The sequence below is a fragment of the Panthera leo genome, chromosome C1, assembly GCF_018350215.1.
Source record: "Panthera leo isolate Ple1 chromosome C1, P.leo_Ple1_pat1.1, whole genome shotgun sequence".
In the NCBI taxonomy this organism is placed as follows: domain Eukaryota; kingdom Metazoa; phylum Chordata; class Mammalia; order Carnivora; family Felidae; genus Panthera; species Panthera leo.
The window spans coordinates 165640856-165665964 of NC_056686.1; the positions used below are offsets into that span (position 1 = coordinate 165640856).

Consider the following 25109-nt stretch of genomic DNA (forward strand, 5'->3'; position numbering starts at 1 on the left):
GGTACTCCCACATGAGTGATGTTGAAAAAAAATAAATACTAACATGCTACATCTTTCATTAGAACAGGATTTGAAGCATCACTAGGTGGACCAATTCCTGCTTTGTTTTCTGCACTGACACGGAATTCATAGGTATTTCCTTCTTGCAGTCCTGTTACTTTGCATCTGAGATCCGAAACTGGCATCTTTGTTGCTCTCACCCATCGCAAGCCTTTCTTTTCTCTCCTTTCAATGTGATATCCTGTGATTTCACTACCACCATCATCAGCTGGTCTTTTCCAGCTGACAGTGGCAGTGTTTTTAGTGACATTTGAAACCTCTGGTTTTCCAGGAGGGCCAGGGGGACCTGAAAAGAAAGTAAATTTATGAGAAATCCATGATTTCACAAACTGTGCTACAAATGTTAACAGGTCAGGTGTCTTATATGCTCTACATACCAAATCTGTCTACCATTTTGACAGGTTCAGACTGTACAGGTTCTCCTTTCCCATAGTGGTTTACAGCTGAGACCCGGAAGACGTACTCATTTCCTTGGATAAGTTTGGTTGCCACATGCCTGCAAGACTGAATATCTTCAGCAACCACTGTCCACAAAAGTCGGCTGGTCTCTCTCTTTTCAAGAACATAGGACTTAATTGGTGAGCCACCATCTTCCAATGGAGGCGTCCACGTAAGTGTTGCTTTTTCAGCAGAAACATTACTGATTTCAATGGGACCTGGGGGGCCAGGTACATCGAGGACTGTTACCTTCACATGTTCTTCCTTTGTGCCAAAAGGATTGGTAGCAGTAATGGTATATTCACCAGCATCTTTCCTAGTGGCGTACTTGACAGTAAGCATGGAAGATGTTGGAGTCGAAGATATCTGAACAATATCTGATGGTCTAATGTCTTTTCCGGCCCTAGACCAACTTGACTTTGGAAGGGGCTTGCCAAGAATGCTAATGGCACTCAAAACAATGGTATCTCCTGCTTTAATTGTTAGCCCATCTTTTATTGTGGGATCAAGGACGATGGTTGGTGCCTCTGCAAAGAAAAAAAATACATTTTAATCAAAAAAGGAAGGCAGCTTGATTTGCCATTTTTTATATGTATAAAAGGTAAAATACACCTACCATATTCATCCTTGCAAATAATGGTTCCTGTACTTTCTGATGGGGCACTGATAGCACCTGCTGTATTCTTCGCTCTAACTCTGAATTCATATTTCCCACCTTCAACAAGGTCAGTTACGGTAAAGGCACAATCTGGGACATTAACATGGTTGGCTTTCGTCCAAGATTTAGAAGGTAGATCCCGCTTCTCCACTATATAGCCAGTCAACTTATGACCACCATCATATTTGGGTTCAGTCCAGATGAGGGTCACCGAATTCCTTGTTACATTAATAACCTCAGGTTTGCCAGGAGGATCTAAAACAAAGCAAAAGAGTCAGTCAAATACCGATGTTTTTTGTTTGTTTGTTTTGTTTTCATGCAGAAAAAACACACAGACTTTTCTTTGTATAGTGACTTACCAATTGGATCAAGTGCCACAACTGGCTCTGATGGCAGGCTTGGCTTGCCGACTCCCGCTAAGTTGATTGCCATAACTCGGAATTCATATTCAAGACCTTCAGTTAATCCAGTCACTTTGAAGTCTCTCATCCTAATGGGAGTCTTGTTAGCTCTCTTCCACAAAAGGCTGTTCCTTTCTTTGAACTCAATATGATATCCTACAAAAAAGACCAAGTGAATTTGTCAATTCAGGTAGAAAATACGAATGTCACCTGTGTTTTAAATATATGTTTTTGCCCAAATGGTTAATTTGTGGACATAATATGGAGTAAACAGTCATTCTTGCTAGTATCTACACTTTTATTACCCTAGGGAATAGGGCTATTCTCTCTCAGAATCTGTGTATTTATTGCATCTTCTGTTGAAAAATCCTAACTTACAAAAATAGATATCACTAAGAAAGCCTTTTCTTGTTAACTATTAGATTTTCATTGAAATCAAGTATTAGCTTAATTAATGCTTAATGTATGAATGTATAATATACTGAAAGGAAAAACATTATTATATATGCAGGTAGTGCTATAAATAAGGAACACACATTCAGCTTGTTTTCAGGGAGGAAGATGTGGAAGCAACATTAATGTACAAGCTGTGGGATAAGAGCAAATTAAATACCTGTAATTGGAGAGCCACCAGTTTTCCTGGGGTCAGTCCAAGTTAGAGATACTGAATCATGTCTGACGTCTACAATATTGGGAGGTGGGGGAGCATCAGGCACATCTAGGAAAAAGTAGATAATGCAAGATTTACAATATGGAACTTCCTCAAAAACATGTTTTGCTTTGTGTTTTCTGACTCTGAGACACTTACCAAATGGATGTTTAGCAACAATTGGCTCTGATTTCAGGCCTTCTCCTACACCATATTTATTTTCGGCACTGACCCTGAAGGTGTATTCCATGCCCTCATGAAGTCTGGTTACTCTAAAGGTAGTTTTCTGAACAGCTGAGGCACATGTCACCCACTTGTTGTTTACAGAATCTCTCTTCTCTAGGATATAGTTGGTGATTTCAGAACCTCCGTCATCTTTTGGAGGACCCCACTTTAAGGTCATGGCTTCTGCTGTGACTTCATCAAATTTGATTGGCCCGGTGGGGATGCCAGGCTTGCCAACAACTTTTATAGAGAGAGTTCCTTCCTTGGTGCCAGCAACATTCTTTAGTGTGATTGTATATTTTCCAGCATCAGATTTTTGGCAATCATATACCACAAGAGTTGTGTTAACGGCAGATGACTCAACACTGACTCTTGTGTCAGTTGCTAGAGGATCTTCCCCTTTCTTCCAGGATACAGATGGAACCGGCTTGCCTTTTATGGGGATCTTAAGACGGAAGTTGCTGTTTTCTTTTGCCAAGTAGCACAAGTCAGGTATATCCTTTAAGTCAAGGTCCGGAGCCACTGTAAAACAGCAGAGATAAATTATTGTTATTTTTCAGACCAGGCAATTAATTTTTTCAGATCATTATAATTTGTAAAGGGTGTTTATATAAGCCAGTGAGTAGGGCTCAAGCATGCACTTTTGATGACAATAAAGGGAAAATGAAGATGCATGGCTTACAAACATCGTCCTTTGCCACAGCAGTGATTTCACTTGGGGTTCCTTCTCCATTTTCATTCTCAGCACTCACTCTGAAGGTATATTCCTTCCCTTCACTCAGATCTTTTGCAGAATATTGTAAGCTTAATGATTTCATAACACGTTGCCACTTATTATCTTCAGTCAGGAAATCCACTACATATCCGATAATTCGACTTCCACCATCACTGTGAGGCTTTTTCCAGCCTATGCTACAAGATGACTTGGTTACAGACCTCACTTTCAGGTCCACAACTGGTCCAGGGGTTTCTAAAGCAAAGAAAACATGATAAGTCTAAGCCCCAGATAACCATGGTAAGAGGTCACTCAAAATGATGGGGAAGTCGCTCATATGCTTACGGGAAGCTTTGACGGCATCACGTGTTTCACCAGGATCACCGATGCCATACTCATTTTCAGCAAACACCCTGAAGAAGTAGGATTTTCCCTCTTCCAAGTTAGATACTCTGAAGCTTGTTTTTGAGCACTCAGTTGTCACTGTTGACCAGGACTTCCTCTCCGCGTCACGTTTTTCTACCACATAGTTTATGATGGGACTTCCACCATCAACAATGGGAGGATCCCAAGTAATATAGGCAGAATCTTTGGATATTTCCTTAACAGTCACATTGACAGGTGGCCCGGGAGTATCTGGATAAAGAGTGGGTATATAAGAAAGGAATATGTAAAAAATACATAAGCTACATTTTTAGCATATGGGTTTTTTTTTTTCAAACAGACTTACCAAGCACTTTCACTACAATGGTATATTCCTTTTTACCACAGCTATTCTCCAGAGTCAAGATATATTTTCCTGCATCATATTTGTTCACATTTTCACAGCGCAAGAAAGTGTCAAAGTCCGTTGACTTTATATCAAGTCCAATCCTTTCTCTTAGATTGACGTTTGGTTTAGACCAAGTTATCTTTGGAGGTGGACGTCCTTTTACTGGTACATACAGTCTCATTGTAACTCCAGCACGTAATATGAGTGTTTTCCTCAAATCCGCGTCAAGTTCTCCCTCAGGTGGAACTGTTTAAAGTTAATAATTTAATGGTCAAACGTATTTCTAAGGACTAGCCTTATCATTCCTAAAATATGTTTCTTTCTCACAACTGATTTCTTGGTCTTTTTTTTTTTTTTTTTTTAATTTTTTTTTTTCAACGTTTTTTATTTTATTTTTGGGACAGAGAGAGACAGAGCATGAACTGGGGAGGGGCAGAGAGAGAGGGAGACACAGAATCGGAAACAGGCTCCAAGCTCCGGGCCATCAGCCCAGAGCCCGACGCGGGGCTCGAACTCACGGACCGCGAGATCGTGACCTGGCTGAAGTCGGACGCTTAACCGACTGCGCCACCCAGGCACCCCGGTCTTTTTTTTTTTAATGTTTATTTATTTTTGAGACAGAGACAGAGCACAAATGGGGGAGGGGTAGAGAGAGAGGGAGACGCAGAATCTGAAGCAGGCTCCAGGCTCTGAACTGTCAGCACAGAGCCCGACGCAGGGCTTGAACTCACGGACCATGAGATCATGACCTGAGCCAAAGTCGGATGCTTAACTGACTGAGCCACCCAGGCACCCCTGATTTCTTGGTCTTTAAAAAATCCTCAAAACGTTTATCAACTATTTCAGTAGTCTATAGTTATTGTTGATCTTTCTATATTCTAATATCCTGTAGGCTAAATCAAGTTTTTCCTGGAGAACCTGTACTTTCTCTTCTCATGAACCTTCCATATTCTCAAACTCTCTCTATATTAAATGTAGATAATTGATTCTTGGCTCTCTTCCATTCTTGTTTTTCTCATCTATATTCAGTGAAGGCTCTCTGCTGTATACTCTGTCTTTATTTCATCATGGGAAGAAAAGTACATTGGGGGTGAAGTATAATACCAAGCAATTTAAAATAAAGGGAGAAATGGTTATGGGGAATAAGTGAATAGAAGAAATGGTAAGAAGGGAAATTAGGATGGAGAGGCTATGATTACATACTTATGAAGACAGGTGGATTAGAAGAGAAAAAACTTTTAGAATGATAAATAGCTCACTACTTAGTTAAAAAAATCTATTTTCAGAATAAAATTCCTATATTCCATATTCTTTTGAAGACATTAATTCTCACATAAATATGAAAAGGTTTTCAAAACCACAGATGAGCTTGCATTCCATTTGATCTGGATATGATACCATAAAGTACCAACACACCTCTCCTACGATGTAGTCCTAAAGATATCAACTCTAATGCTTCTAAAAACAAATCTACATAAGGGAGTTCTGTACTGCATTTTATAATATGACTGATGAGAAAAACTCTATGTATTTCTCCTGGTAATACTTACTTAAGATGTCCTTGGGACAGTGTTTGTCTGGCACATCACTGGGGTCACTGTATCCAATCTTATTAACAGCATACACACGGAACTGATATTCTGTGTTCTCCATTAGGCCGGTAACCTCAAAGCGGGTTTTCTGTAGCTTCTGCGGTAAATTGCACCTCACCCAGTTATCAGAGTCAGCTCGTTTTACTTCAACAAGGTAACCAATGATAGGGCTACCACCGTCATAGGCTGGCTTGCCCCAAGATAGACTCACAGAGCTACGGGTTGTATCATATACTTTAGGAAAAGCTGGTGGGCCAGGAGGATCTGAGGATAAATAATAGAAAATGTTCATTAAAACCTCATTCCTGGTTGTTCAGTGCTGATTATAACCTAAGATACGGGACTCTTTCATGAGAACTTACACAGAGGGTCCTGGGCATAAGCAGCTTTGGATGCATCACTGGGTTTGCCTGGTCCAGCCTTATTTATAGCTGTAACTCGGAACTCATATTCAGTGCCTTCTTGGAGACCTGTTGCTTTTATTGTTCTTTCTATTACAGGTTTTCTGTTGACCTTAGTCCAGTTAACTGCCTGGGTTTCTCTCTTTTCAAGCAAGTAGCCAGTGATGGGTGAGCCACCATCATCTGCTGGTGGTTTCCAGCTTACTGTCATGTGATCTTTGGTTATGTTGCTAATAACAGGAGGATCACAGCGCCCGGGTGGATCTGCAGAGATTGATTGAAAAGTTAATATGGCAGTCTAAAAGGTAAATGTTTAAAAAGTAAAATGAAAAACTAAAAGAAAATGTTCTTACTGTATGGGTTTTTGGCAATTGCTGGTTCGGTGAAGATTGGATCGCCCACTCCATATTTATTCTCTGCACAAATTCGGAACTGATATTCATGGCCCTCTATAAGTTTCTCCACGCTGCAGCTAGTGATGGGCACAGTGGCAGAAACCTGTGCCCAGTTGGGTCTGCTCGTTTCACGTTTGTCAACAATATAGTTGGTGATTTCTGAGCCTCCATCTTCAAGAGGCGGTTCCCAAGAAAGCATTGCTCGATCTGAATACATTTTGTTGATTTTAACAGATGCTGGAGGACCTGGCTTATCTGAAAGAACAAGAAAGACAAGTGAAGTCTTACTAACACTTACTTTTACACTAACATGTAAAATGGGGAATGAGTAGATTGGAGGTCTGGAGACCTGGATGCAGTCTTTATATTGTCATTAACTTCCTGTATGACCTTGGAAGGTCTGTAATTTTTCAAAATCTTAATTTCCTTATGTGTAAAATATGTAACTGGAATATATGACTTCTAATGCTCTTTTCAGCTCTAAAATGCCATTGCCCTGTGATGAGACTAATTCTCTGGTTATAAAAGATACATCGGGATATGTATCTTTTCTCACATATGATTTTGTAAATTCTATGATATCACATTAATCAAAGTAAAATATGAGATTCTAAATAAGCACTTAGGTACCTAACACTTGAAGCTTAATGGTGGCTGATTTGGAACCACTCGAATTTTCGGCAGTAATGGTATAGTCTCCTGAGTCCTTTCGGTTCACACTGAACAGCTCCAGTGTGCAGTGGTTCCGCTTCATGGCCATCTTTATGCCTTCTGCTGGTTTCAGCAGTGTGCCTTCCTTCTTCCAAGACACTGTTGGCATTGGTTTACCAAAAACAGTAGCATCCAGGCAAACATTAGTTCCGGCTTTCACGGTAAGCAAAGATTTCATAGCCACGCTTAGGTCTATCCTGGGAGGAACTGGAAAGAAATAAGATAAGGATTTAATATAAGAAAAGGTATATTATATCATTTTTATTAATACAAGTAGAAAATTCATATGCTCGGTCTCTTTCAAGATGAGATTTTTAGAAGTAATATTCATTATAGAAGAATATAGGTTTAATGTAGAAGTTTGATAATGCTGAAAATATAAAGAGATGATTATCTTCCATGGTTTCAAAATCTTTCAGTTTTCACTGTTATCATTTGGTGGCATTTCCTTGTCCCTCTGTGCCTATGATGGTTGAAATGATATGGTCTTTACAATTTTGTATTTTGTTTTTAATGTTTATTTTTGAGAGGGAGACAGAGACAGAGTGTAAGCCAGGGAGGGGCAGAGGGAGAGGGAGACACAGAAATCTGAAGCAGGCTCCAGGCTCCAAGCTGTCTGCACAGAGCCCGATGCGGGGCTCAAACCCACAAACTGCGAGATCATGACCTGAGCCGAAATTGGAAGCTCAACAGACTGAGCCACACAGGCACCCCTTGTATCTGGTTTTTGAGTTTAACATGCTATGAAGATTCTCCATAATCATAATTTTTAGTTGTCTGTATACAAAGTACCTATCATTTTACATGGGTTTTTTTCCCTCATGATGTAGATTTAGTTTTTTATTAGGAGAAATATACATTACGAGTACTTTCCACCTTTGCATATATAATACTGAACAGAATCTTACCATTTTCTGCCTGGATGGTCACTGGATCAGAAGGTTCAGAGGGCTGGCTAATGTTCACTGCGGTCTTGGCAATTGCTCTAAACTGATACTGAGCATTCTCTTCTAAGCCAGTGGCTGTGTACTCTTCCTGGGGAATCTGGTGTGGTGTAGTATTGCACCGTACCCACTTATCACCAGGCAGTTTGCAAGCTTCTACAAAATAGCCAATAATTTTGCTGCCTCCATCATGCTTTGGACGAGCCCAGATGAGGGACACAGTACTCTTGGAAACATCAATAACTTCAGGCTTTCCAGGAGGATCTAAAACCAAAAGAGGTATTCTCAGCATTTATCGTAATTGCAGAAGTTGTAAACTTCCGTATTTCTCATTATCACCCAGAAATGTTGAGAATATTTCCGAATAGAAGTAGTAATCTTCAGAGACTCCAAGGTTTAAATATATTCCCATAATACTAACAAAAAATTACTCACCAATTGGCATTCTTGCAGTTACATATTCTGTTGGTTTGCTGGGTGGACTGGATCCAGCTTTGTTTAGTGCATAGATTCTGAATGAATACTCAAGACCTTCTACAAGGCCAGCACAAGGATATTCAGTTGACCGGACAGGAGTATCATTAGCTTTTACCCAGAGCAAACTGTTTCTTTCTTTGCGTTCAATCAGATAACCAGTAATGGGACTTCCTCCATCACTGTCTGGTCTGTCCCATGCCACAAATATGCAGTCTTTGTTGACTTTAGTGACTCGTGCATTCTTTGGTTCACTAGGAACATCTGGAGATGAAGACAAGGGAAATGTCAGTTTTTATCTTAGGTAAGAGACTAGAAAGAAAACAATTTTTTTCTTCCTGAAAGAAACGTACCAAATGGGAACTTAGCCAGCATCTTTGGAGATGGCAGAGGCTCTGAAATGCCGAATCGATTTTCTGCACGGACCCGGAAGATATACTCCTGGCCTGGGATCAGTTTTCCAACTCTGCAGGAAGTTTTTGTCACCGAAGCTAGAGCTGTCACCCAATCACCTCGGCTCACATCACATTTCTCCACTATGTAATTGGTGATGTTACTGCCTCCATCCTCCAGAGGGATGTGCCATGAGAGGGAGCAAGCATCAGCGTCTATGTCAGTAATGTCAAACGGAGGCTGAGGGGGCCCCGGAGCATCTGCACAGACCAAGAGGAAAGAAATGTATAAGAACAGGGATTTGATAGGAAAAAAATGTTGCCGATTTTCATATTCAGATAGCCATTTGTCTAATGCTTGACCTACCCATGACGATAACTTTGATTTTTTGAGTGTCTGTCCCAGAACTGTTTTCTGCAGTGAGGCTGTAGTAGCCACTGTCTTTCCTAGTCACATCTTTTATGATCAGGATGGAAGAACTGTCCGCTTTATGCACTGCCAGGTGGCTGGATGTGACGACTTCATCTTCTCCTTTTTTCCACTTACAGATTGGATGAGGCTTTCCATACACATGGGCTTCAACTCGGAGTTTCTTCCCAGCTTTAATAGTAATTTGCTCTGGCATAAGGATCTTTGGAGGCACTAAAAGTAGAATAAAAATTCATTAACCTTGCAGGGAGGTTAAATTTCCTCTGGTGGGGCAACCACACTAGTATTTCTCAAATTGTGGGTTGCAACCCATTAATGGGTTCAAATTAATGTCTGCTTTACAGCTAATATTTTTTTTAAAAGAATAAGATTGAATCGACGAGAAAATATTAGGGACAAGTCTGGATGTCCAAAGGAAATTCTAATCAACTTTTGTCACATGATGAAATGAGACAATGACTACTTACACAGCTGTTCTTTGGCCTCATATACTCCTTCAGCTTCTCTTGGCAAACTGACTCCAACAGCATTTCTGGCCACTACTCTAAATTTATACTTCTTTCCTTCCTTTAGGCCAGTGACAACAAGGCTGAGATCTTTTACCACTGAGTACTCTGTCCAGCGATCTGCAGGCTGCTCCTCTTCCCTGTAACTAATGATGTAGCCATCAATTTTAGCACCTCCATCACGCAGGGGAGGTAGCCAGGCTAATGTAGCACTGTTCTTCGTCATTTCAGTAACTTCTAGTTTCCTTGGGGGATCAGGCTCACCTGGAAGAGAAGTGCGATTTAGAAAAACTGTCCAGGTAGCCTAATCAAATCCCCGTGTTACCACCTATACATGTTTGAGTATGCCACTTGCTTTGAAGCATACGGGAACTATAGTACAGTATGTTGAAAGTGAATACTGCAAGACGGGGCAGATTCAAAATGTCTTTAATGAGTTAGAGAGTTGTTTGTACTGTTTGTGTTCCTACAAATGAAAGCCATTTCAGTGCTTGGGACCTCAACCTTGCTAAAGTAGGAGACCAGAGCTAAAAGGAGGCAAAAAGAAATTACTTACTTAGAGGATCTGATGCTAGCACTGGTTTGGGGACGTCTGCAGGCACACCGGGGCCGTACTCATTGACAGCAGTTACTCTGAAGAAGTACTCATTGCCAGGGACAAGATTGGTGACTTGGAAGCTTGTTTTCTTAACTTCTGGGGTGACTGTTGACCACGTCTTTCTATCTGCCTCACGTTTCTCCACAATATAATGTGTCACTTGGCTCCCACCATCATTCTCAGGAGGGGCCCAGGAAATGTGGCATGATGTTTTCGTGACATCTGAAACTTTTAAATCAGACACAGGTCCAGGAGTATCTGTAACAAACCACAAATTCAGATACACTGTGTCTCCTCAGGCTTCTACTTACTCTGAAGGGGAAGAAGGAGCTTGTCAGTAACCCACCTAATACTCTGACATTCACATACACGGCCTTTTCTCCTGCTGGGTTCACAAGCGTCAAGGAATATTTTCCTGAGTCATCACGGGTAGAATTGGGAATGACAAGGAAAGCCATAGTGTCAACCAGATCGACTTGTCCTTTTCTGACCACGTTATCAATACCCACTCTCCGCCAAGTGACTTTAGGGGCTGGTCGTCCTCTCACTATGGCAAAGAGTCGAATAGGGCACCCTGCTCTCACTGTGACCAGTTTTCTCATGCTGGCATCCAATTCAATCTCCGGAGGTTCTGCAAATGACATGAAAGCCATTAGCTGACTTTTCAGAATGTGGGGAAATTATGTGAGAAGCGCAGAAAGGATGAGTCACATGATAAAATAGGGCCTCACCCAGGATTTCTTTAGGTTTAATAGCATCCTTCAGTTCTGCGGGGCGCCCAATGCCAGCTTGGTTTTGGGCGCACACCCTGAACTCATATTCCTGGTTTTCATCCAAGCTGGTGACAGTGAACTCCCTGCGAACAAGTTGTGCCGCAGCATTGCACCTTTTCCAGCCTTCGTCAGGTGACATGTCTACTCTTTTTGGTCTCATTTCCACAACATATCCAATTATCGGTGCGCCACCATCATATACTGGCTTTCCCCACCCAAGAGTTATGGAGTTTCTGGTTGTATCAACCACTTTGAGGTTGGTTGGTGGACCAGGTGGCTCTGAAAATGAATTGCATAACAATGAATTCACACATTGTTAATGACTACGAGTGATCCCGCTCTAATGTGTCATTTTCTACAGTCCATTCTCAGTTCGTCAAAGATGGAGGGCTCAATTTCTCAGACATGGAGTCCTCTTTTTCCTTCATAAAATTAGAATCTACCATTGTTTGTACATGTTAGGTGATTTGGAAAAATACTGGCTAAAATGAAGTTTGGATGTCATGGATTTAATTTATTTATCTAACAGCTCTGTGCTTGAGATTAAGAACTGGCATAGGGGCACCTGGGTGGCTCAGCTGATTAAGCGTCTGATTCAGCTCAGGTCCTGATCTTGTGGTTCCTGAGTTTGAGCCCCACATCGGGCTCTCTGCTGTCAGCACAGAGCCTGCTTTGGATCCTCTGTCTCCCTCTCTCTTTCTGCCCCTACCCCACCTGCATACACACTCTCTCTCTCCTCCACCATCCACCCCCTCTCAAAAATTATGAACATTAAAAAAAATTTGTGTAATATCAGAAAAAGCAAGAACATCATACCTATGGGGTCTTTTGCCACCACTGGCCTTGAGGGCAAGCTTGGTTCTCCAATTCCAATTTCATTTTCTGCCTTGACACGGAACTGATATTCATGTCCTGGGAGGAGATTCTGTACTTTGAGACGTCTTTCAGGGATTGCACTCTTGTTAACAGGGACCCATCGTGCTGAATGTCTTTCCTTTTTCTCCAAAAAGTATCCTGTGATGGATTTTCCACCATCGTATTCAGGTGGATTCCAGACCACAGTCATCTCTTCTTTGCTTACTTTGGTGACTTCTGGGGGATCTGGGCGACCAGGTCTATCATATTTGGTTTTTGCAATGACTGGTTTACTTTCTGTTGGAGGCCCTGTGCCTATTTTATTTTCTGCACGGACTCTGAAAATATATTCATTTCCTTCTATGAGACGTGTTACTGTCATACCGGGTGTTAAGACATTAGCAGAATAGGTAGACCAAACCATTCGCTTGCTCTCACATTTTTCTAGAATGTAATTTTGGATTTCACAGCCACCATCATCCTCTGGTGGATCCCAGTGAATAGTACACCGATCACTGGACACATCAGCAATTTTCAGATTTCTTACAGGACCAGGCTTATCTAAAACATTGACGGTGGCATAGGCCACAAAACTGCCAGCTGTGTTAGTTGCTGTAACTACGTATTTCCCACCATCACTTCGCTTTGCTTTAGAAAGAGAAAATTTGGATGAATCAGCACTTGTATCAATTTTGACCCTTGGTGATCTTGTTAAGTCTGTAGCATCTTTGTCCTTGGTCCATAAAACTTCTGGGAATGGTTTGCCTCTCACACCTGCTTCAAGTCTAATGGTTTCCCCTGCTTTGACTGTTAGCACACCACTCAATTTCAGATCAAGCACTGGTTTCTGTAAGTCTTCCTTCACAACAACTTCCTCTGTCTTTACCCAGTCACTTTCCCCACCTTCATTCTTTGTTTGTACCCTGAACTCATAAATCTGGTTCTCAACACATTTATCAACCATGTATTGGGTTTCTTTAATGCTTCCTTTATGCACTCTTTCCCAGTCATCAGAGCCCTTCAGCCTCCTCTCAACATGATAGGATAGATTCGGGCTGCCACCATCATAATCAGGCCGTCGCCACTTGAGATAGACAAATGTCTTTCCTTTATCTGCAATGTGAAGGTTTTCAGGCTCACCTGGTCTATCAATAGGGTTAATAGCCAGAATTGGAGTTTTGGTTTCAATGGTTGGTCCAACACCTACTTTATTCTCTGCACAAACTCGGAAATAGTATTCATTGTTTGCTAAAAGGTTGGCCTTAATTAATCGCTTAGTGACATCTGAAGCAACAATTGACCAGCCTTTCTGGTTTGGTTTCCGATATTCCACTATGAAATTTGTTATTTCTGAGCCACCATTATCTAGTGGGTTTTCCCAAGAAAGTGTACAGTTCTCTTTGCTTACATTGCTAACCTTTAAGTTCTGGCAAGGCCCAGGTCTGTCAAGAACATTAACGATGGCAGAACCTTGGGCATGCCCACTGCTATTCTTAGCTGAGATGATATACTTGCCATGATCAGCTCTAACAGCTTCTTTAATTTGTAACTCAACACGAGGTAGATCATGAATTACGTCAACCCGCTTTTCTCGGACCAATACTTTGCCTTCCTTGGACCAAGTTATGTCTGGATCAGGTCTGCCTCTGACTCGAGCAAGAATGCGAATAGTTTGGCCCACTCTAACGGTAATAATATCACGACAGGTAACATCAAGTTCTACTTCTGGAGGATTAAGGATGTCTTTTGCAATCACAGATTCTGCTAGTTCTCTTGGCTCTCCCTCTCCCACAATATTAGCTGCCTTTATACGGAATCTGTACTCATTTCCTTCAATTAGTCCAGGTACCCTAAAGGCACATTGCCTAATGAGCTCATCTTTATTAATCCTGGTCCACTGTGTTGTACCAGCTTTCTGACATTCTACTACATAGCCTAGAATGGGACTACCACCATCACTGAGGGGCTTTGTCCACACCAACTCAGCTGTTTCTTTGGTCTTGTCTTTCAGTTTAGGATTAATAGGTGGTCCAGGTGGTTTGATGGGCCGGCAAGCTTTTATTGGGTCAGAACTTGGGGATGGATTGCTTAATCCTGCAAGATTTTCAGCAAAAACTCTAAACTCATAGGTATTTCCCTCATAGAGTCCAGACACTCTAAACTTCAGGTCAGCTATAGGTGTTTTGTTGACTCTCACCCATTTGCCAGTTATTTCTCGACGTTCCACATAGTAACCGGTTATTGGACTGCCACCGTCAGATTTTGGCAGAGTCCAAGACACCATTGCACCACTTTCAGTAATGTCAGTAACCACTGGTTTACCAGGAGGAGATGGAGGACTAAACTTATGTTTAGCAACAGTAGGTGTGGAGTCAAGGGGAGGACCAACACCCATCTTATTCTCTGCTCTGACTCGGAAAATATATTCACAGCCCTTTTGCAGATGTGGGATTTTCAGCTTTGTCTTACTGCTTCCTGATGAAACAACACCCCATGTGTCTTTCCTTGTATCTTGTTTCTCAACAATATAATTTATCACGGGGCTTCCTCCATCATCCTTAGGTGGCTGCCATGAGATAGTCATATGTTCAGGAGTAACATCCAGAATATTAATAGGACCTGTTGGTGGACCAGGCACATCAAGAACAGTAAGATGTGCAGCTACTGTTTTGCTGCCAGCTGCATTGGAAACTGTGATTTGATATTCCCCAGTGTCTCTCCTTAAGCAGTTCTTAATGGTAAGTACTGACGAGAAGCTGTCAGTTTCAACTGTGTAGTGTTCATCTGTTTTAATCTCACTCCCGTCGGTTGTCCACTTTGCAGTGGGAATGGGTACACCTCTTATAATAGCAGGGAATCTGACTGTAGTTCCAGCTTTTACCACGAGACCTTCAATTAACTTCACATCCAGCTCCACAGATGGAGGCACTGAAAAGTAAACATGAGAAAATTAGATTTTGATTTTCACAATATGAATATTCACAGTATGAATTAAAAAATTAATAATGCCAGTCCAAAAATTACCTAGTTTTTCTTGACATTCTATTGGGATAGTTGTGTCAGGGAGACTAAGACCCACAATATTTTCAGCCTTTACACGGAATCTATAGGTCTTCCCTTGTTGTAGTCCAGTAACAACACACTCTAAGTTTTTCACAGTCTTGAACTTAATCCAGTCTTCGGTGCCCTCTTCTTGATATTCCACCAAATATCCAGTGATTGGAGAGCCACCATCACGATCTGGCTTATTCCAAACAAGGGAGACTTCAGTCTTGTCAACATCTACATGGTGCAGGTTTTTGGGTGGCCCTGGGGGATCTTTTCAAAAGAAGAAGTTATGATGAATGAATAATATTCTCAAAGACAGGCAGACAAAACTTTTGTATCCAGAGAAAGCAACTTACTTAAAGGATCCAGAGCCTTGATGGGTTTAGGTGTTTCTACAAAAGGACCACGTCCATACTGGTTCTCAGCAGCTACTCGGAAAAGATACTGATTGCCTTCGTTAAGATGTTTAGCCAAGTGACTCTTTTTCTTTGATGTAGTTGAAAGAGGTGACCACTGGGCACTGGCAACATCTCTCCTCTCAACCACATAATTTGTAATAACAGAACCACCATCATCTAGTGGTTCCTTCCAAGTAAGGTAACAAGAATCTTTCCTAATTTCACTGACTTCCAGATCTCTAGGTGGCCCCGGCTTATCTGAAAGTGTTAAGTAATGAAGTTATATTAGTGACTTAATCCAGATAAAGGCTCAAAATATATTAAAATTTATTTTTAATATGTTATCACATTAAAGATATAACCATGAAAATTCTTACCTAATACGAGTACTTTTACTGAGACAGTTTTCGAACCAGCTGGATTCTCCACTGTTAAAGAATAAATTCCACCATCTTCATGGGCAGCATTACGAATTTCAAGCTTGCTACCAACTGGAGTAACATCAATTCTTGCTTTAGTTGGAGCTTCTCTGTCTCCTTTTTTCCAAGTTACTTTTGGGAATGGCACTCCTTTGATGACAGCACTAAGTCTTAGAGTATCACCAACCTTTATGTATTGTTCTCTTGCCATGTTGGCATCAAGAATCAATTCAGGGGGTTCTAGGATAAAATGAATAGCACTTTAAGGTTTGTTGATGTATTTTACAATGAAGCATATACAATGAGACACCTATCTTCTTTGCTATTACAGCTGAGAAGATTTTACTCACCAAGTCTGTCTTTTACTAGCACTGGCTCGGGAACATAAGCTGGATCTGATTCACCAGCTTCATTGACTGCTAATACTCTGAACTTATAGGTTTGACCATCCCGAAGACCAGTGACTTTATATTTAGTTTCAGGACATGACTCAGGAGTGTGGTTGGCTCTCTTCCACTCTTCATCTCCAACTTTCTGGTACTCAACAATGTAACCCAGAATCTTGCTCCCACCATCATGACGTGGTGGCTGCCACGTTAGGTCAACTGAATTACATGTTGTATCAATTGCTTCAGGATTAACAGGTGGACTTGGTTTAGCTACATAATAAAAGAAAAAAAAAAGGAGTTAGAATATAGCTGAAAACGAAGTTGGATAATATGAAAGCTGAATGAATGCTTTAATACTATACCAATTGGATCTTTAGCAAAGAATGGTTTGGATGGTGGGCTTGGCTCTCCAATGCCAATTTCGTTTTCTGCAGAAACCCGGAATTCATATTGACACCCTTCTAGAAGATCAGGAACCCTGAATTTAGTGTATGGATGGATGGGCTCTTTGGTAACTCTAGCCCATCGTTTAGACATAGTTTCCCTCTTTTCCAGGATGTAGTTTGTGATGGGCTTTCCTCCATCATTTGGCTTGTTCCAGGTTACTAATGCAGAATTTTTGGTAACTTCTGTAACAATTGGCTGGTCAGGTGCATCAGGAACCCCTACAATAAACATTAGAGTGTGTTAGAAATTTAATTTTTCCTATTAACAATATCAAACATTGAATCACCAAAAAGAAGTGTAATGCATACTGAAACGATCTTTGGCTTTCATCGAATCAGATACCAGAGGATCACTTATTCCATACAGATTTTCAGCATATATCCGGAAAATATAATCTTTTCCTTCAAGAAGTTTAGAAACTTTGCATGTTGTTTTAGCACTTGCAGACGTAACAGGCATCCAAATATCTTTTCCTACTTCCTTTTTCTCAATAATATAATTGGTAATTGCACTGCCTCCGTCATCTAAAGGTGGCTTCCAAGAGATAACCATGTACTCTTTGGTCACCTCATCAAAAATAACCGGTCCTACTGGTGGTCCAGGACGGTCTGCAGAAACACACAAACACAGAACACAAAATGTTATTTCCACTTCTGCTCTGGAAAGGACAGAATATCTACTCTTCTTGTGAAATTATACTTACCAACAACATTGACTTGACAGAAACCTTTCCTAGAACCTGTACTGTTCTCCACAACCACACAGTATTTGCCAGAATCTGATCGTTTGGCCTTGATCTTCTCTAGGGCAAGTGTTGTCGGAGTGGTCTTTATGTGAGTACGATCATCTTCTAGCACATCAGCTTCATCTTTGAACCAAGTAACCTTAGGCTTTGGTTTGCCTGAGTAACGGCCAGTGAGGGCAAAAGCTTCACCAACCCGAATTGTGAGTTTATCTCTGAAGTCAAGGTCAAGTGTCGGAGGAGCTAAAATTTTAATTAGAAATGCAAGTCAGTTTTACTGATCTCTTATGGTAAATCTGTAAATGTCCAAGTTTTCAAGGTATAAATTGAATTAGAACACATACCCAGGTCATCCTTGCAAGTGATTGGCTTGGTACAAAATGATGGTTTGCCTTGTCCAACAATATTGACAGCGCTGACGCGGTACTCATAGGTATCACCTTCTTTTAAGCCTTTAACGGTGTATTTTCTGCTAAGCAAGTTGTCCTTTGTAACTGAGTGGAACTTCTCAGTTCCAATGAGCCGGCTTTCTAGGACATAGTTAATAATTTCTGATCCACCATCATACTTAGGAGGATTCCAAGTCAAAGTAACAGAATCTTTAGTAACTTCTTTGACTTCCAGGTCTTCAGGACGCTCTGGTACAGCTGTAAGTAAAATATGGAATTATGGTGAAAAAATGCCACATTAAAATGTAGTAGAATATAGTAGATGATACTTTTTGAGAGTTGCATTTAAATATTAAATTATCTGCTTTGATAAGTAACAAGAAGACATCTCATCTTCTGAGATGAGAAACTCTCATTTTTAACATTAGAGTTAAAAAGAACACCATACAGTCTAATTTCCTCTCATAGATGAGGAAATAGAGGTTCACTGAGGCCAAATAATTTAAGAAGGTTCTCCAGAGTTAGTAGTTTCTGAGTTAGGAAAATATATTTACGCCATTAAGGGGGAAATTAAAAAAAATTAGTGTAGTATACATGGAAGGATTTGAAGAATCATATATATTCCCACAATCTTTCAAAATCACATTCATATACTACCAACATCAGATACTGAGCATTTGCCTAATGAGTCTCGTCAAAGGAACAAAATGGTTGGCATTTATATACATATTTTGTCACCGCATTCTTTTATTAAATGAGTGAAGAAGTGATTGAGAATGAAATTAAGATGTACGTACTGATTGGATCTCTGATGACAAGTGCAGTTGGTGTCTCTGTAAATGGGCCTATGCCAACACTATTTTCAGCCGCAACTCGGAAAAAGTAGGCTTTGCCCTGAATGAGACCCTGGACGGTAGCATTTTGCCGGGTGACTGTATACGTCACTGGCGTCCATGCTCTGCGGTCAGATTCACGCTTTTCAATGACGTAATTGGTGATTGGACAGCCTCCATCATCTTCCGGAGAAAACCATGTCAGCTTGCAGGAGTCATTGGTGAGGTTGTCAGACCGGAATGGTTCTCCAACAGGACCTGGCACATCTGGAAATAAGAGGAAGAGATTTCTAATGAACCTTCAATGAACTACAGGGCTCAATATTTGTCACCCTCTGTTTTTAAAAAGGAGACACTAAGACATTTTCTTATGAAGAAAATGAGATTTTGTCTATTGATTTTTTTTCCTCCCCATGATATCTATATTCAGCCATATTTTAAAATGAAATAGGTAACAGTTACTGTTTGCCACTGTTTTAGCAGGAGCTGAAGGAATAGTAATGTGTGTAATATAAATATGTATATTTAAATATGTATTTAAATATATATATATATATATATATATATATATATATATATATATATGTTTAATTTGTAAGTCAGATAGGAAGAGCTGCTGGAAGGAGAATGCACAGAAGGAGACAGGAGAGGGATGAGGGGTGGCATGGCTGGCTACTTTTTGTGTCTAGTTTACTCTCCAGAGGGGAAAGGGAAAGAAAACTTTTTCTAGATGACTAAAAAATCAGAAAGCAGCACAGGAGTCCCCAAATCTCAATGACTTTTGAGAGGGTTAGAATTTAATCTGAAAAGGTACCACTTCTCAAGTTAAAGTAAAAGGTGTTTAGGAGCTTGAAACTAACCCAAAAGCTTATAGGACTATTGGTCAATGAGATCTTTTTCCTTATGCCATTATCATTAATGAAAATGTAACATGTTTACATAACATTAATTATGTTCAACAGAGAACCAGTTATTCTCACATAAAAACTCACTGTTTGGGGTATGGTTGTGTTAGAGACATGCTGAGAGAGAAATCTGAGCGGGAGAACTTTGCTTTCTGAGCAAATCACTACAATAAAGCAGCCAACAAGAGGCATGAAAAAGCCTTGTAGAATTCACCTCTATATTTAGTGACTAGAAGTGCAATATTGATAACCAAAAATGATGTTTTCAATTAGAATATGAAACCTTTCACAGATGTTTGCTTTATTAAGATAATTAGCAAATAACGATACACTCTCATGATAAGAAATTGATCAATGTTAGATATTCATGTACACTGGCAGGAAAGTTTCTTTTGTGAAAACTATATAAAACATAAATGCTTATGGTGGCATGTTACGTAACAAGGCAAAACACAAAACTTTGTTATAAAAAACTTTGTTTTTATATAATATAAAAACATAACTTTTTAATGTTATATAAAAAGGTAACATATAAAACTGTTTATAGAAGTATAACAATATAAAATATGTATAGGATAAAAAAGCAAAGAGGAAATTTTTTTAAATGCTAATAGTGGTCAGGGCACTTGGGTGGCTCAGTCGGGTGAGCGTCCGACTTCAGCTCAGGTCATGATCTCATAGTTCTTGGGTTTGAGCCCTGCATTGGGCTCTGTGCTAACAGTTCAGAGCCCAGAGCCTGCTTCGGATTCTGACACACTCTCTCTCTCTCTCTCTCTCTCTCTGTGCCCCTCCCCCGCTCATGCTCGGTCGCTCCATCTCTCAAAAATAAATAAACGTTAAAAAAGTAATTTTAAAAAATGCAAATAGCGGTCAATGGGATTGTTGGTAATTTTTTAAGTTTCCAAAGTATATGTAACAGTTTTATTATTATGTAGTCTTATTGTAGTTGAAGTAAAGATGTTATTTTTAAAAACTGCATGGACAAATTCAAAGTATTTACCTAATACATCAACGATAATGGTCTTCTTTCTTTCTCCACCTGCATTTTTGGCAAGAAGAGAATAGACACCTTGGTGACTCCTCTGGCAATTCTTGATGACCATGGATGAGCTGATGGCTGTGGTCTCAATGGTAGCTTCTTGAGGTAATGCTCTTTCATTCATGTTCCAGGTGACAGTTGGAGGAGGTTTTCCAGACACATACGCGATGATCCGGATCACCCCTCCAGCATGGACCACAATTCTGTCTCTGACACTGGCATCTAGCTGAAGGTCAGGCAACACTGGAACACAATTGAAAATTACAAATGTGGTTTTCATTTCCAATACAAAACACAAATATTGATAAAATGATAGAAGTATGAATAATTACCAATTCTGTCCTTCATTTCGATGATATCTGTGACTTCTCCAGGTTCTCCAATGCCGGCAATGTTGACTGCTCTAACTCTGAATTTGTAGAAAGCTCCTTCTTTTAACCCTGTCACAACAAGCTTTGTTCCTCTCACTTCTTTGTCTTTACCCTGGGGAAGGATCACAAGCGTTCAGTTCTTTGTAGCTTCTTATTTTAATGGCTTTCTAAAGCATAGCCAACAGCATATTTAACTAGTCTGGGAAAATTGTTGCTAGTTTATGTATTGGGGATCAGATATTATAGGTAAATGCTGACTGAAATGTCTTTCCAGGAATTGTGTTTTAATATTATGCCAAATGATTGAAAAATGTACTCTTAATTTTTTCCACCGTTTTAGAATTTATAGCCAAAAGAGAAATTAATGATAATATAACTTAACCTTTGATCAGATTTTTGACATAACAGATGTTTGGATTATTTGTAATTATGTTATTTTATAATTGTTATTTCTCTGATTTCTTAATAAAAAATACAATGGGATTAATGGGATTGAGGATAACTGCTACATTTTCAGTTTATTTATATTTCCATAATTCCAAGTGTTAAGTACCTGCTCCCATTCTTCTTTTCCTTCTTCTTTATATTCAACGATGTATCCAGTTACTTTAGACCCACCATCTTTTAGTGGAGGAGACCACTCCAAATCGACAGAGGATTTAGTCCAGTCTGTGACTTTGGGAAGTGGAGGACCAGGAGGGGCTGGAAAGAACCAGTATACATCAGTATTCTTGCCTTTTCCACGGCACTGTGAGGGGGTGGGGGGAGGAATGGTTTCAAGGCTTACCAATTGGATCTCTGGCAGTGACTGGGTCTGATGGCAGACTTGGTGGACCCACACCGGCAGCATTGATTGCGTACACACGGAATTGATAATCAGAACCTTCAATAAGACCAGTTACTTTATAAGAAACACCCAAAGTCATGGCTTTGATAGGATCTCGGTTAACTCTCTTCCATCTCTTCGAAGTGGTGTCTTTCATTTCTAGCCAATATCCTGTCACAGGAGAGCCTCCATCATACTCTGGCTCTTCCCAATTGACAGTCATGGAGTTGCGAGTCACGCTGCTAACTGTTGGTTTATCTGGTGCTCCAGGGACAGCTAAGAACAAAAATCACATTGATCTATAAGAAACCATGAAAAACAACAGGTAAGAGTGATTTTGTATAGCAAATATGTTCTACTTACAGAAGAGGTTTCTTGCTGTTTCAGGTTCACTGTCAAGAGGCTCCCCAATGCCGAATTTATTCTGGGCCATGATTCGGAATACATATTCGTGGCCTTCTAGCAATTTGGGAATTGTGTACATGCACTCTTTAGGTTCACTGGAGACATGCACCCATGTCTTCCTGTTAGCTTCTCTCTTCTCAATTACATAGTTTGTAATCTTAGACCCCCCATCATCCAAAGGTGGAAGCCAAGATAATGTCATTTGATCTGCTGAAATAGATTCAAACTTTATTGGTCCCACTGGAGGGCCAGGACGACCTAAAATGGTTTAAAAAAGGAAAAAAAAAATATTAGAAGAATGATTTTAAAGCCAAATAGTATATTTAGGAACAGAAAAACATAGTTTTAATAAAGCCAGGAAAACATTACCAAGCACATTCAGTCTCATCTCCTTTGATGCTGTTCCCAGATTATTCACAGCTGTGATGGTATATAAGCCAGTGTCACTCCTTCGAGACTGTGGAATAACTAAGGTGCAAGTATCATCCACTACCAGTTTGTTGACATGGGTGTCATAGAGAACAGGTTCTTTCTTATCAGGCTTCCTTGGAGGAGCTTTAAACCAGGTTAGTGTCGGGAATGGCACACCTTTAATTTTGGCTACAATGTTAACATCTGTTCCTTCTTCAACCTCCATGAATTCTTTTAGATCAATTGATGGTGGGCCTAGATGATTTAAAAGAAAAAAAAAAAAAAGGTGGTCATTAGGGACCAGAAGTAGAATTTACAGTGCCTATAAAGCTATTTGTATCTACTATAGGCAGACTTCATAGCACAATATGAAGAACAGATTTGACTTCAACTAATTATATGACTTCGGAGGGCAGGTAATGTAGTCATCATCCTTTATTGGATCTACATGTGGCTATGTATCGGCTATTGGCTCTCTCTTACCTAATGTTATTATACATGTAGATACTGAAAAGGGGCAGAGAGAAGTGAAGATTGTAGTAGCTTAGTCTTGGGAGTTCTATCATGATACTCCCTTTAATATGCATGCATATTCCCTTTAATAAGCAGAGTTATGACAGGACTATTTTTATTCTAAGATGAATTCCCTTTTTAAGAAAGATAACTGCTAGTAGATGCAAAGCAATTTTCCATTTTCCAGGAATCCAGTAGAAGAAAATGTAAAGAGGGTAGTGACTACATGCGCCCCCCCCCCCAAATTTAGAAGAAAAAACTGAACACACAGCAGTAGTGATGGTAACAGAGGAAGAATTTCTACCATATTTGTCTATAAAATTTGTCTATTTATATATATCTTTTTCTTAAATAGAGAAAAAGAAACTTGATTATGAAGATAAATGGGTCTTAGCACTCACTGAGCAAATAACTGCTTAGTTTCTTCCCCTCTTGAGGATCATGCAGAAAATTACAGTAAGGAAATCTAAACGTCATCTCCTTTAAATAAGGGAAAGGTAATATGTAAGGAAATTTGATAATTCTGTAGAAGTTGAGGGAATGAGTGATTAATGTGCCCATGTTCACACTCAATTCATGGTAGCTTCCTGATGTACAGATATTTCTTTTTATTTTGGACAAATATTAAATTTCTAGGAAGGATTCATAAAGAGGACATTTTCTGTTAATACATTGGTACTTACATGTCTGATCTTCGACAGTCACAGGGCCAACAGTGGCTGAAGGTTTGCTGACTCCTGCAGCATTGACAGCCTTGACTCTGAATTCATATTTTCCACCCTCTATGAGGTCTTCAACAGTAAATTCCAGTTCTTCCACATCGCGTTTGTTGCACTGCTTCCATGCTTCTTTCTTTGTCCCAGTAGGATCCCATGCAAGGCACTCAACAATATAGTGGGTGACAGGGGAGCCTCCATCATTCTTTGGGGGTTTCCATGATAGGTGTACCGTGTTCTTTGTTATGAGGCCAATCTTGAGTTTAATAGGGGGATCAGGAGGATCTTTAAAAATAGTTAAAAGAAGTATTAAGCATTGTTTATAATGATATATTTCTTGAGAAACTACTTTAATCTTCGGTTAAAAACTTACATATTGGATCTCTGGCAGTGGTCCTCTGAATGGTTTCCACAGGTGGACCAATACCGAAACGGTTTTCTGCCCGCACACGGAAGAAATATTGCTGTTCAGAAATAAGATCGGGAACTACAAATGAGGTGCTTCCACAGTTTGGATTGACTTTAGTCCAGACTTTTCCATCAATAGTCCTCTTCTCTATAACATAGCCTTTGATCCTGTCTCCTCCATCATCATCTGGCATCTTCCATGTGAGTTTGCAACTACCCCTTGTGATGTCACTGACTTTCAGATCTTTGGGTGGCCCTGGTACATCTGTTGGATGCAAATCACAATATAAACAATGTCACTTTGTTTAAAATAATTTGTTCTTATTCTATGGTCCCTTTTAAAGTCTTTCTTACCCATGACTTTAACTCTACAATTTGCTGTCTTTTGTCCTGCTTTATTCTTGGCTGTGATGCTGTATTTGCCTGAATGAGATCGCTTGCACTCCGGAATAATAATTACTGATGAGTTTTCAGCTGTCTCCAGCTATAGAAAGAAAACAGTAGTCATACATTGGATGAAGTAAAACCATTATTGCAGCCAACCATGTTCTGAATCATTTCAATTTTTTCTTTTTACCTGTGCATCCTCGGGTATATCATGAACTCCCTCCTATTAGAAAAGAAGACAGTTGTGGTATAAATATTCCTTAGAGTGATTCACCGGAAGACACAGAAAATCATATTTTTCTTACCTTCACTGCCTTCTTTGCCTTTCCATCAAATTCCCAAGATGATTTGGGTGTCGGGCGTCCCTTGATGACAGCAGGAATCCTAATTTGTGAGCCAGCTGGACAAATCAGACAGTCTTGTGCTCCAATATCAATGAAAACTTCTGGTGCCTCTATAGTACCATGAATAATA

The 25109-nt window shown here is 40.0% G+C and overlaps 1 protein-coding gene across 1 annotated transcript in view; it reads right to left on the reverse strand.

Annotated features, from left to right (window-relative positions):
- Positions 1-25109, reverse strand: part of TTN (titin) — a 277455-nt gene that overhangs the window by 51339 nt on the left and 201007 nt on the right. The window contains 42 exon segments of the mRNA XM_042949268.1: positions 44-346; positions 438-1025; positions 1115-1411; positions 1516-1713; positions 2171-2275; positions 2366-2953; positions 3114-3401; positions 3492-3782; positions 3877-4164; positions 5469-5774; positions 5873-6175; positions 6265-6561; positions 6937-7224; positions 7926-8225; positions 8397-8699; positions 8789-9088; positions 9195-9470; positions 9725-10027; positions 10320-10619; positions 10708-10992; positions 11093-11413; positions 11951-14917; positions 15014-15307; positions 15394-15693; positions 15813-16094; positions 16205-16513; positions 16606-16908; positions 16999-17298; positions 17394-17675; positions 17777-18079; positions 18619-18921; positions 20560-20841; positions 20931-21081; positions 21523-21671; positions 21757-22071; positions 22159-22458; positions 22570-22866; positions 23808-24125; positions 24214-24513; positions 24603-24732; positions 24826-24858; positions 24941-25089. Coding sequence (XP_042805202.1) covers positions 44-346; positions 438-1025; positions 1115-1411; positions 1516-1713; positions 2171-2275; positions 2366-2953; positions 3114-3401; positions 3492-3782; positions 3877-4164; positions 5469-5774; positions 5873-6175; positions 6265-6561; positions 6937-7224; positions 7926-8225; positions 8397-8699; positions 8789-9088; positions 9195-9470; positions 9725-10027; positions 10320-10619; positions 10708-10992; positions 11093-11413; positions 11951-14917; positions 15014-15307; positions 15394-15693; positions 15813-16094; positions 16205-16513; positions 16606-16908; positions 16999-17298; positions 17394-17675; positions 17777-18079; positions 18619-18921; positions 20560-20841; positions 20931-21081; positions 21523-21671; positions 21757-22071; positions 22159-22458; positions 22570-22866; positions 23808-24125; positions 24214-24513; positions 24603-24732; positions 24826-24858; positions 24941-25089 — 14595 coding nt within the window.